Source organism: Rhyacophila brunnea, unplaced genomic scaffold (genome assembly GCF_057557595.1).
Source record: "Rhyacophila brunnea isolate RB1 unplaced genomic scaffold, BYU_Rbru_1.0 scaffold_14, whole genome shotgun sequence".
Taxonomy (NCBI): Eukaryota; Metazoa; Arthropoda; class Insecta; order Trichoptera; family Rhyacophilidae; genus Rhyacophila; species Rhyacophila brunnea.
This window is the reverse complement of record NW_028232796.1, coordinates 40378303-40393203: the sequence shown is the minus strand read 5'-3', so window position 1 is coordinate 40393203 and position 14901 is coordinate 40378303. Positions and strand designations below refer to the sequence as shown.

Genomic DNA, 14901 nt, shown 5'->3' with positions numbered 1-14901 from the left:
TATCGCGATGGCCAAAATCAATGAGTTAAAGTTCGAATTGCTTCCTCACGTACCTTATTCGCCAGATTTAGCCCCCTCGGATTATTTTCTGTTTCCAAACTTGAAAAAATGGCTCGGTGGTAAAAAAAAAATTGCCAACAATGAAAAGGTGGAGTCTGCGGTTGATGGTTATTTTGAGGATCTCGACGATTCTCACTATAAACAGGGTATCGGAGCTATTGAACATCGTTGGGAAAAGTGTATCGACCTAAAAGGAGACTACGTAGAGAAATAAAAATATTTTTTCCCAAATTTGTTGTGTTTTCTATGTTAGGTCGGGTACTTCTGGGACTACGACTAGTAACTGTTTGTTTGCAATGGCATTATAATTCATATCTTCAAAGTAAGTTGGCTTTTTAAAATTTGTTAGTATAAAATATAATATGTATTGCATGCCAGTTGATAATATTACTTTGATGCGGACAAAACTGGCCCTGATTACCTAATATTAAAATAATATGTGGATCTAGTTACTAGTATCACAATCTGTGTTTTATGTATTAAATAACTAAATGGAATAAGCATAGCACATTTTATTTTAAATAATGTCTAATTATTATATTAATATGTAGTTCTTCTTGTAGCTTATACTCAGCACATTATATAATACAGTTTGTGTTTTATTTTATTAACACATTTTCCTCGCATCACGTTGAGAATGAAATTGACGGCGTTTCATTAAACACGCGTTGAAACTTGCACGCAATTAATGTGTTATTATCCCAGCATGGATGTGCAGTGCCTCGTCGTGTCTAGTATAATTAAATACTTAATCAACCACCAGATGGCAGTGATTTCAAAGAAGATTGCTAATTTCACTTTGTCGACAGGGTGAGCATAGGAAAACTATACCTTATGTATTGTATTTTAACACATAAATTGTAAAAAACGTGGCATGGAAATGTGTTTGGTGGGTATAACTTAAAAAAATAACTAAAGAGTTATCAATTAGCCTGATAGAATGTAAAAATTATGAATAAAATCCAGAAAATTGATACCACAAGCCCAACAAAACATAAGTTTTTTCTAGGCGTAATTTAAAACATAATACAAATAAATAAGAAATAATTACTTAGTTAAAATTTGTCACAAATAAGTATAATTCTTTTAGCATAGTGGTCTATACGGCTCTACAGTTCTACAGGTTCCATTCCTTACTTTCATCCTTACTTTTTTCAAAAAGATTTTTTCTATTAGTTATAATATATATTTTTCTCAAAAGTGTTTTCAAGTATGTTCAATAATAAAAATTAGTAATAATATTATGACGATAGAGAGTAACGTCAACGAGTGACCCTTAATAGATAAGAAGCAGACAAAAAATGTATGTAATAATAATATTATGATAGTGTAAACAAAATACTTGACAAGATGCATTGTTTTGATTTGCTAAGATTGTACCTGGCAGTGTTTGTGGTTTTTTTTTTAATTTTTCTGCATGTCATGGGTTACTGTATAGACTCGAAGTCCTAAAACATGTGAGTCTAGATAATATCTAAACTCTGTGTCCATACGCTCACCGCAAGTTGCCGGTAAGCATTTATTAACTTGTTGCAATATGCAGCAAACTGTGGTAGAATATATTATAATAATTATAACTTTATAACTTTGCACTTATTCTGCACTTTTTACTTCAAGGATACACCAGCTATTTCACTCATTACCTCGCATATAATTAGATCAAATGATATTCAATTTCTTTTATTTTGTTAACTGTCAATTCATGGTGGAACTGCATTGTATTGTTGTTTTTATTTAATAAAACGCATTTTTTTGTGGTACTTATTCCACTTTTATATAATAGATTAGGACCGGTTTCGTCCGCCTCAGAGGGATATTTTCAACTTGATGAAAAATTTTGATTCAGTTGAAAATGTCCCTCTGAGGCGGACGAAGCCGGTCCTAATCTATTATATAAAAGTGGAATAAGTACAACAAAAAAATTGCGTTTTATTAAATAAAAACAACAATAAATGATATTCACTAGTATTAAAATAAGTAATGATAAATAAATAGATATTAATATAATGTAAAAAAAATATTTTTTGAATATAATACATCATTTTCATCCTAGAGCCGGAGTGAAAAGTTATGAAGTAGCAACTCTAGCTTGCGGTATCCGCTGCATTCGTTGGAAGCAGCCACGTTATGCGGTGCTTTAGCCTAAGACAGGTGTTTGTCTGTTGAAATCGCTCGCAGGAACCACACTGGCATACAATGCATTTTCAAAAGTGACATTTAAAATCACCTGTTATTCTGGAAGGGAAGAAATATTCAACTAAAGAGAACTTATCATATAAGTCAACTGGGAAAATGTATTTTAAAAGTTGTTTTGTTGAATACCTATAAATACGACCATAACATGCCTGCATATAGGTTTTAAAAATCGTAGCAATCAATAGTGAAAAAATTGTCATCTATACGCAGATTGTATGCAGCTGACATTAAAAACGACATTCGTTTGTTGTTGTTTTTTTTTGTACTTGTATATTGTATACAATGAGTAGATTTCATAATAATGCATTTTAAATAAATTGGGAATGGTTATAATCTCCTATATATTATTATCCTAAGAGATTTTGGAAAACGCACCATTTTTTTTATTTAAACACCATTTTGTGGATTTTTAAACTATTTCAATTCATTTTTTAGAGTCCCGAATTTACTTCAATTTGAATCTGGCACAATCTGATAGGTATAATACCTATTTCTATCGTCCTTATCATCATCGACCTGAACTAATCCACTGCTGGATAAAGGCCTCCTTAGCTTGATTCTACTCCATATGTCATTTGAATTGCTGTATTTATCAAAATAGGTGATATTATATTATATCTATTTATATTGCCATTATCATCATGAGCCTGAATCAATCCACTGGTGGATAAAGGCCTCTCTAAGTTGTTTGTATTTCTGTCGGTCATATGAATTGCTATATTTATCAAAATTGCTGATATTATATTTACCCATTCATAATATCGTCATTATCATCATCAACCAAGACCAATCCACTGCTGGATGAAGGTTACCCCTACCTAGTTCTACTCTTTTTAGTCATATAAACTGCTATATTTTTTTAAATTTGTGATTTTATATACCTATCCATTTATATCTTCATTATCGTCATCAACCAGTATCAATCCACTGCTGGATGAATGCCTCTTTAAGCTGATTCCACATTTTTAGGTTTTATAAATTCATATTCTTATCAGAATTGGTCTATTCGTCTCAAATATAATATGTATTGCTTTATTATTTATCAACATTTGTCTCGATATGAATGTCCCGCACCTGGAAACTGTATCGGTTAAGGTTAATTTTGAATTCAAACTTTGATTTTTTAAATATTATTCTATGGCTACAAGCATTTATTTTTTATAGACAATGAAACAAAACAATGTTTAAATTTTTTTTATGCTGCTAACCTTTTTCTCTTATGTAAATGGGACCTGAAAGAGATTAATATTTGAATATATTGGATCGCTTTTTATGATAATCATATAATATTGCTGTATATTTGAATGAATGAGAATTATAATTATTTATCATATTTAAATGCACATACCTACACATATATTGTATTAAAATTAAAATGTGATTGGTAGCAATCGACGATATTGTGAAGGCCAGACTCCAGAATAGACTACGCATATGACTCCAAATTTGTATTGGCAGTGGCGACATGCAAATCGTAAAACTGATAAATCAGCGAAATGTCAAACTGTCTGACGTGAATGAAAATCTATCCCGAAGGGAAAACTATGGCGCCGTCTATACATACTTTACAATTATATTAAAATCCAACACCATATCGTCATCATGACGAAAAGCTATCTGCAAGACCTAGCGAGACAGACTGGCGAGAGCCAGCTGGCTCAGCTAGTATATTATTAATATCATTTCAATATCTGAAAATAACCCTTATGATTTTTATATAATATAAATTATTATGATTGCTAGCAACATAACAAAATCACACGAACTCACATATATACTAACAAGCTACGGAGTACTGAGGGCATATCTAAAAAGATGTGGCAAGTCATCAACGACTGCTCAATACTATAAAAGGAGCGATGACCTCTCAAAGTTTTGTATAGATAACAAAACAACACAAGAGCACTACAAAAAATATTTTATTCTGGTAATAAAGAAAATTAAAAACATAAATGTAGGAATATAATAAATTAACTGCACACTTCGCCTAAAAACTGTAACCGAAATTTTTTTTCAATATCACCATAAATGCGAAAATGTAAATGAATCAATGTAAAAAACTGTCTTAACTACCTTGTACGAAAAAGAGAAGGTGTGTTTATTTAATTATATTATATTATCATGATTACGTGAATATAAAACAACACAATCTATTGAGTGTCAATTTGAAAACAATTTATTATTCGTTGAAGGCATTATGTATTATTTATTTTTCAGTAGGTACAATTTAATGAGATACGCCTATTTAATTCTTTGTAATGTGTTGTACTCAGGACTTGTATATTTCAAGGTGTATACAGACGCAAGTTAAATGTTGCGGAACATTTAACTATTATTGCAACCGTAGGATTCCAATAAAACCAAGGTGACTGGAATGTGAAAACTTTCCTCAGACAAATGATGGCTGAATGTATTTGTTCCAACGCTTTTCTCAGTTAAAACGTTATTTCTTAGAAAAGCCATTTCCACTGGCGATGGTTTCTACTTTAAAAATCGTTTTACTACTTTAGCAGTTATTTTAATTGACAACTATTTCAGATGAGATTAGAAAAATCGCCTTTGAAAATATCAGTTAAAGATTTGTCAAGTCTGATTTGCATATTTAAATAGTGGGTTATTGTCGGTTTAAGGGAAGCCAGCGACAATTAAGTTTAAAAATAATTACAAGATAAAAAGAACTTTTTATATACAACGTTTTTAAATTTTCTGTTGAATCATATAAACTTGACTTGACTAGCTTAAGCGATCAAAAAAAATTGTACTTGTTAGAAATAATACTGAAATGACATATTTATTTCCATAGTAACGCACGTATATATTAATATTAATAATTTAGTTGCTAGGACCTACTTAGCAACCAATAATAGTTTTACTTTTTAAGGATTTCTTCCGAAATAACTTTTCATACAAAACAGAATTAACTGAAAATGGAATCAATTCTACTTAAAGATGTCTAAAAGTATTTAAAAAATGCATTGGCATCGTGTTCTGATATATTCTAAAAGTTTCAAATGTCTAGCTAGTCGGGAAGTTAGTTAACAATCGATTGCAAGATTTGTACCGGACAAACAAAATAGCCGATATATTATTGGATTTTTTGTTAAGTTCGGTTAAGTTAGGTGAGGTTAGGCTTTCATTCTTGAATTCGTGAACCAAAATCGGCTATGAAAATTAATTGGCGCGGTTCCGACTTATACAAAGTAATTTTAATTTTCCATGCAATTTTTTCTTCAGTTCCTTTTAATCTTCTTTTTATTGTTATTGTGTACACTGTTATTTTTTTATTAAATAATACATCTGCCATTTCATGTAAATTCATATATCCCTAGATTCCACGTTTGCCTTAATACTATTTACACCGCTGTGTTGTGTTAGTTATACTATTATTATATACGTCACTGTGGAAAAAAATTGTTAATTATATTTTAAAATGAACCAAAGCAAATCAAAGAATTAATTGAGAATTGATCATGCATAAAAACGATATAGTGTACTAATATGTATGTGTGTTTTAGTGGCGAAGGGTGGAGGTAGGCTATTAAGTCATTTAGTGCTAACAACGCGACTGGCGCGTTTGCATTACCTGGCCATTAGATATAATTAACATGATATTTAAATGTGGTAATTAAATATTAAATAACAGGTCAGCAGTGATTGTGTTACTCATATCACTATAAAATATCCAAAATTAAGCAATTAAATCAAACTTAACATTGAATTTTTTGTAGAAAAAAATACTATTTTTTTCTATTATAGTTTGGCTTAGGCAGGGCTTAATGAATTTAAAAAGAAAATAACCAACAATATATTTGATAGTGTATTCTTAATGCAATGAAACCAAATAAGTATGAACGAAAAAGTGTACACAATTTTATCGGATCGACCAAAATATACCAAAACTATTTTGTTTCGGTTAGGCAGGGTTTACTTGATTTTTAAAAACTTACCAATACCATCTGTAAAATATTGTACTAATTGGTAAATAAAAACAAATACGTATGACAATCAAAGTTTAATGTGCAATATTTATGGCTGATGTTAACAGCCTACCTCCACCCTTCTCTACTGGTCTGTGTTTAATTTATTTAATATTTTAAATATCATCATCATCAGCCTAGATCTATCCACTGCTGGATAAAGGTCTACCTTGAGGACGTTTTGTACCTCTTGGATACCAGTGGATGACTAAATTTGTCCAACTATTGTCTCTTCTTCGAGCTATGTGTCCAGCACATCTCCATTTGAGGCTTTTAATGAACTCTATCACATCGCAAACCCTTATCTGCTTCCCTATCTATTCATTCCTCTTTTTGTCCATTCGCGTTATGCACCTCTCCATACCACGTTGTGCTTCTCCAAGTTTCTGAATCTTTCTTTTACTTAGGGTCCATAGTTCACACGCATATGTGATTAAGGGACAAAAGGGAAAGTCACTTTTGAAGACATTATTCAGGCTGCCAAAAGCACTCCAGCCTAGCTTTACTCTGCGAACAATTTCATTGAATCGTATTTTATTATAAAATATATACAATATAATAACTATTTTGGAATTAATGTGGTAGGTATAAATTTTCTTTTTTTATCATTTTTTGATACCGGACCATTACTCTTCCAGGTACTAATCAAGAGTAATACGGTAAATTTTTATTAAGTACACTGTTGGAAAAATGTGCGATAGCCTAAAATCCTGGTGTGCAATCATTTGTCATCAATTACGTTTTAGTAATGGAGATTGATCACGGGCACCCTTTTCTTTTTATAAATCACCAAAATGGCGCCACTAAAATGGAGCCATTACAACCGAAGAAGTTAGCACGTTTTTAAACGGTAAATTACAACCTTTTTATATTATAATAACGCAGTATGTATGTGACTTAACAATCATATTGAGTTATTATAATAAATTATTATAGTGTGATTTGAAATATATGAAATTTATACTTGTTCCATCATAAAAAGCTTGATTTATTTCAAATCTGAGTTAAACTTAAAAAAATGAAATATTCATATTAATGAAATTATTTCAAAATAAATTATTAAGAAAGGAAAGACATGTATATACGATTTTCCCCCTGACCATATCTTCCTCGGCCCTCCTACGGCCTCCACATAGTAGAAGTTTGTATTAATGGATTTTGTTTTTTACGAGAAATTGATGTCAGCCACTTGCTCAACCTATTAGGTCCATACCCTGACTCACACACAAATTGAAAAACAATATGTGTACTTGCCAGACCCAGGATTCGAACCTGGGACACACGGCGTTATAGTCCAACGCTTAATCCGCGTGGCCACCGTGGGTGATGGACATCTATTTAGTATAATGGAAATCTATATAAGTATAATTATTATATAAGTAAGTATATAATAATTATAATAGGTATAGAGCAAAATCTCGGCTATAAAAACACGATAATTAAATTGTGTACAATTCAAAATCTAGATGCGTTGATCCATCTATCAACATCCCACATTGGTTCGGTTACGTGAACTTGGGCTTATATTGCTTGTGTACGTGCATGAATTTACTAGCACCAATAGTGTGTATTTTAAACTATGTGATAATAACTGTTTAGAAGCAAAAGTTCTGACTGTCTCTCCAATCTCATTCTTCAATCGTAAGCGAGACGCAATATTGTCATTTTATGATACTATTTGACAGGTCGTAAAAATTAACCTAAAAATGAGTCTGCGTGGTGTAGTTCGTTTTTTTACCGTCAGGTTTGCCATTATTGTTCTACTGTGCAGGCGCAGATATCGAGCAGTCCAATTGTCGCGTGAAAATTAATTAGAAGCTTCTGAAATTGTTCATTCATGCATGCAATCTTGCAGTTTGCACGATAATACGTGTTTACTCTTGCATTTTTTTGTTATGGCCGTGATAATACGTACTGTCAGCAGTAAATCCATGCATGGGTAAACGAGGTATTAGCTTAAAATGAACTTCGTTTCTCCACCTAATCTGTTGAACCATTCTTCCATTGACAATCTCGTGATGTAAATTTTATTAAAGTGCATTGTACTAAATTAGTTCATATAGTTTTTCACTGGAGTAATCTTGTGACATATGCATCCGAAAAATTACTCACTACATAAAATACATATTTTAATAATTATTGTGATTAAAACAAACCGATATTGATACAGTATTTTATTAGTTCTTTTTTGTCAGCTCCGCTTGTATACATTATGAGGCATCTATTTCCAAATACCGATTAATCCACATTCAACATTTTGTTGTAGGTACACGATTGTAACGTTTTTTTCTTTTTCCATAGAAGCCATTATATTTTTAGATTATAATAATATTCCCATTTGGATAAGCCAATTAAATTTGTATTTTTATTTATCGCACGAGGCATTTATTTGTATTATTATTTAATTAATCTGTCCCTATCATAAAGTTTTTAAATATTTTTTTGATATGCCTGGATTATGGATTGTGAAGTTATAATTCTTAATCTATTTTGCTCCACAGAACCCTTGAAAGTTTTTGTGAAAACAATCCCGTATTAAACTATAGCGTGACAGATTTTTGAAGCGGCTTGATATAAATAATAAGCATGATGCATCGATCATCATTGATACTACCTTAACATAATCACTACTGAACTTTTAATTACCACATTTAAATAACACGTTAATTATATCTAATGGCCAAGTACTCTAAACACGCCAGTCGCTAAACGAGTTAAATCCATTGTTTTTAATTACTTCATTTCTTAGCACGTCGAGACAAATTTGAGTCGTCAATAATTAGCTCGCTGGTTACTTGAATAATAATATTATGATGCGATATATAATCAAAATTAATAAAAACACATATCAATATTTAAAAGTGACAAAAACCTTATTTCTACTCTTTTACCAAAAAGTTTTCAAGTGTACTTTTTTTACAAACTTTTTACAATTTTTCATGAAACCCTGAACGCATTTCGCGGAATTCTAGTTGGGATTCAATACTACAAAAAATACCAGGTGACAATGCTGCCTATCAACATCCTATCAATATCCTCAGTTCTGTAACATAAATTATTTTGATTAAAGTCACATTTAAATTTTTTATCAAATATCAGGAGACAAGAATCTATGTAGGTACTATTTCAAATAACTACAAGGGTACAATATAATAAATATAGGTACCTGACGGTAAGTAGTGAGATGTCCAATCAATTCTGACCCGCTATTTATTGACCGGTGCACTATGAAATAATATGTTGAAATTATTATAAAATCATATTATTATGAAATTGCAGATACGCTATCTCATAACATTACTAATCATTTTATATCTACGTACTGAATGGTTGTATGTGGAAATTGAATATTTAATAAATAATATTATAGAGGTAATTGAGATCTGGGTTACACGAATCCAATGACAGCCACATATAATATATAAATTAAAAATATAGATTATGCGCGTATTTTTGAAGTTATATTTCTTTTGAGCGTTTGGTAGAGAGTGAAATAATTGAGAGCTACGCGCGCACACCGTTACGAAAGTGCCCGACAGTATGAAGTTAGCTGCGAATCAGTCATCTGTATACAAACGCAAGTTTGATAGTAGAATTGTTCCGTTGCCTAGGTAATGAATTTATTATTGTCGACCATTTGCAATTCCTTACGTAAACAAACGATTATACGTTAAAACGTTTAAACAACGAGAAATAATTATATAATTTAGTAATATAAGCTTAAAGTCTATAAAAATAAACCAACGGCTCTCCAATAAGCGAACTTTTTTCTTGAGTGTGTAATTTATCAAAATAATTAAGAGCTAGTCGAAGAATCTAGGTTATCACCTCTTAGGGATGCTTTCATACTATAGTTTAAAATTAGAAGGGGTCTTTATTTAGCTACATATTTTTTCAGACTTATACGCGGCGTAAATGTGAGCTCTGCCATTCGTGGTGGTGTTGGCTTGTGTGTTTCTGATAATTACCTTAGGAATCGAGGGCATCCGTTGTTTGTTCCCCCACGGTGCAGAACTAACCTGCCATTAGTAATTTCAATTGGAAGGGCAGTAACCATGTTTAATGAAATCGCTTCGGATATCAATATATTCCACTTATGTGAGGGTGAATTTAGGTGGACGTTATTTTATAAGTTTTTAAGATAGGGTCTATCAAAGTTCACTTTGTGTGCTTCCATCTACTTTTATTTTGTTATTTATTTTATGTATTTTCTTATGTTATTTCTTATTTTATTATTTATTGTATTATTAACTCACACTTCTCTGTATTTTTATTTTTAAAAACACTTATTTTATGTCATGTCATGAACACTTTGAATTTTAAATTTGTTATGTTCATTATATGTAAAATAAATAAATTTGATTTGATTTGATTTGATCACAAGTTTTGTTTTTGTTTTGTTACGCCAAAGAAGTATAACTTGTAACGTGTGTACATAAGTCTTACACAAACAAGTTTTTTATGAACTTTGAATATTACAATATTATGTACACTTTGGAAGTATAAGTCTCATATTTGTGATTCATCGAGTAATGGTGGTTTTTTCAACCCTTTAATAATGAATACATGACTCGTCAGTTAAATAAATCAATAATTGAATCGGGTAATACTCTTTTTTAGCCCAGTTACATACGCTATTGATCATGAATAGAATTACAACAAGCGGAATGAACAAAATTCCGGGTTAAACGTTCGGAGAATAATGATGAAAAAGTAGGGGTAGGTGGTAAAGGATAAATAACATTAACCACCCACGCCCATTATTTGTAACACTAAGGGTTCGTTTAAGTTATTTTACACACGTCCATGGTGATGCTCTATCGCGATTCTTAATGCTATTAGGTGGTGAAAGTAATAGAAAGCCTGACTACAATTAACTTCCGGCCTTTTAGAATTGAGTTTCCTCTATAGAGGTTTTTAATGATAATGCATTATCTGTAGTAATTGTTATCATCAATAACCTACAGAATAAATCGGTATGTGAGCTTTCTACTAAATGAGCTTTGATAGAGTACCTAACCGTGGATGCTTTTCCCTGTTCTGTTGAGTATAATAATATATCATTAAAATAAGGTACTGAGAATTATTTATAATGTTATAGTTTATTCAATTTTATACACAATATTTAAGATTGTAATAAGTATTCATAATTATAATAATATATACTTAACTATTTTTTTTTTGATGCTCCAAATATTCTTTTGGCAGTTAATTCCTTAAACCAATATAAATTGAGAATATTTTCAAACTTAGTCGGCATATTATTACAATATTTTGAATTGAAATCAAAGAAAGTAATATACCAGCCACCAATAAAAAAATATTAAATTATATAATATTTATACAATTCAAAGATTCATAACAAAAACGTCGTAAAAAATGGAGTTTGAATATATTCTAATGTCATATTTATCATAATAAATCCCTTAATATATATAATGTTTGAGGTTTTCACGATTGTTTTTCATCGTAATAGATTTTTGGGTTTCCACTGTGTGTCCGTCTTCCTTCTTTCCTATTTCGGGCTCGTTGCAGAGGCCATTATCAAGAGATGATATGTTTTTATGATGAAATTTAGCGTAGGTATATGATTGTAGAAACCCTGAAAATATTAATAGAGATGATGGATTACGGTTAAAAACGTCATGGCTTCCGGCACTATCAGCAAAATACAATATTCGAGCCATTATCTCTGGTCATAAAGATTGACACATTACTCTTTGCAACGTTTGCTCTTAGCTAATCGGATTTCTTTTGACATTTTTAGAGCAACGTTTACATTCAAATACCTACACTACATTTCATCATAAAAACATACCATCTTTTGATAATGGCCTCTGCCACGAGCCTGAAAAGTCGAGGAAAGAAGGACATACGGTGGAAACCCAAAAATCTACTACCCTTGACATATACTTCCGAAATCCCAGACACATGGCAGAATTTCTGCTTCTATATCTGTGGTCGACGAGTTTGAATACCGGATCTGAAAAAATCAAGAAGCGTTGTATGTTTATAATAATAATACATTCAATGTATTATGATCCAGATCATAAACTTAATAATATATTGAATGAATGATTATGTCAAGAATACTGTTAACACGTCAACGACAGGAAGCCAAGATTCAAACTGAATCGTAAAGCTAACGATCGTGAAAATAGTATATTACAAAGCTAAAGAAATGTAATGTTGAATAATAATAAATTATGTCAGTTATAAAAACTATAATGTTATTTTTCTTCTTATTTACAGAGAGCAAATGGTGGACTTCACAATGCCTTTCATGAACCTGGGTATATCCGTGCTGTACCGGAAGCCAATCAAGCAATCACCCAACCTCTTCTCCTTTCTCTCCCCACTCTCGCTGGATGTGTGGATTTATATGGCGACCGCCTACCTCGGAGTCTCTGTACTGCTTTTCATTCTGGCCAGGTATGAATTGCTTATTCAGTCAGCTATTTTCTTATTGAAAATTACCGACGTATTTTTTCCATAAGAAATTACGCGTGTATTAACATTTCTTAGATACATTAATGGCTTTGGTAAATAAATAAATCAGACTTGACTTTTCAGTTCTATTAATTTATAATAAGAAAATAAATATCTTAATTTTAAAAAGATATTTATTTTGTCGACACTTTTATTAAAATCACTCATACAAATAGACAGCTTTGATAATAGTGTATCAATGGTTATCAAATCTTAATCAAATTACAGAATTTAAGTATTATAGATCAATAAACAATTTTAGATCGTTACCTACTAAACAAGTGAAGTATAAATTTAATTTCCCTTTAAAATTGCTGAGCGATACTTGAAATAAAAAAAATGTGTATAGGCACGAAGTTATATTGATTTCTTTTATTTAAATATCAATAAATATTATTTATGAGAAAAACAAGAAGGCTCTTTTTGAACTAATTTAAAAATACCTACATTAAGATATATTTTGGTAAAAAGTAGGTACTTAAGTATTTTGAAGACACATTTTAAATTTGTAAAACCTTCAAATGACATACAAAATAGGCAATTGTAGGTACTAAATATTATAAAAGTAAATTCGTTAAGCTAAATGCTTCTAAAATATTACAATGTTACCCCATTTCAAACTTATTGTAAGTTCAAATTTTTTTCGCTCTATGTAGGAATTTCTATGACATCATCAATACAAAAAGTTTGAACTAAGGTGACGAATAAAGATACATTGGTGTAAACATTATATAAATGTGTGATTCATTTTTTAGTACACTTGTAATTGTTATTGTGTCTTTAATATGCTTATCCCTGTACCCTTCATATAAGATTTACCCCATACGAGTGGCACAAGCCCAACCCCTGCAACCCTTCGGAGCCAGACAAGCTGGAGAACATCTTCTCGATGGTGAACTGCCTCTGGTTTGCCATCGGATCCCTCATGCAGCAGAGTTGCGACTTTCTTCCCAAGTAAGACCACGTGGACGGGCAGTGAAGAATTGCGTCCCTACGATGATTAAATGAGCATCTTTTACGAATGATATAAAAGTGTAAACTTACCCTAAAAAACATTATTTATAGTCTCTTAGCGATTCTGCATTAGTATTTTTACTAATAATTAAAAACCCACAAACCCAATGGCCACGCGGCTTGAGCGTCGGACTATAGCGATCTGGGTCCCAGGTTCGAGTCTGGCAAATACACATATTGTTTTCCAATATGTGTATGAATCCAACTAGGGACCTAATAGGTTGAGCAAGTAGCTGATATTCATTTCTCGTAAAAACAAAAATCTCTTATTACTAATAGAGGCCCATATTATGATCTTATTAGAATCGGACATGGTCGAAAGAAAGAAGAAAGAATTAAAAAAAAATATCTAACCACAATTTCTCTACAAGATTTTTACAATATCAACCAAGTACTGGATATTTATAACTGTGTACACCTACATAGATAAATTATTTAGTCATCACTGTAAGATAAGGGTCAACCGAGTTCATGGGTTAAGCCAGTGGTATTCAAACTGTACGCTACCGAAAGTAGTTTGAAAAATTTAATATTTCCAAATAATCTAAATACAATGTATTGATGAACACGATGAAAATCCCTTTATTGCACCAGTTTATCACCTCCAATGAATGCTTTCTCTGACGACATAAAATTAATCAGTTTACCTTAATAACAAGTATTAAAATACTTTCAGGAATATAGTATGGAAAACATCAAATAGATTTTCTAAAATCTGGGAGAAATGAAAGTATCCGCTGTACCTTTCATCCACGTGGCTAGAAAATCATGGGTAGTTTGGGTCGGTAATATAACTTCTGATTGGATTTTTGATAGTGGATTCCTTGGATTTGATAAAACTTTCGCCTTTCGTGAGATTAAGAGCATACTTATTTGTTGCACTTTGCCTAGGTGTATCTTCTTTGATTCCAATATATAAGAAAGGGAAAAAAGACTTTGGATACAGTGGGGTTGTCTATCATACTAATTGGTGTATTTTTAAGTCTTGTTAAAAACTATTTAGAAAAACGAAGGCACCACGAAATGAAATCACTGGGTTAAGCTACAAGAGCCTGAATATTGCACTGTTAGACGTCATCCGTAAGACGTCAATACAGATGTTAAAAGAGCCGTAACAAGGTATTCATGGAAGAATTTCAAGTGTTTCAAAAAACTATTAACAATT

At 31.3% G+C, this 14901-nt stretch overlaps 1 protein-coding gene across 4 annotated transcripts in view; it reads left to right on the top strand.

The window, feature by feature from the left end:
• KaiR1D (Kainate-type ionotropic glutamate receptor subunit 1D) overlaps nt 1-14901 on the top strand; it is a 545285-nt gene that overhangs the window by 513351 nt on the left and 17033 nt on the right. For all 4 annotated transcript variants that reach the window (XM_085942313.1, XM_085942314.1, XM_085942316.1 and 1 more), the window contains one exon: nt 12486-12665. In XM_085942313.1, coding sequence (XP_085798439.1) covers nt 12486-12665 — 180 coding nt within the window. The remainder of the gene's footprint in view (nt 1-12485; nt 12666-14901) is intronic.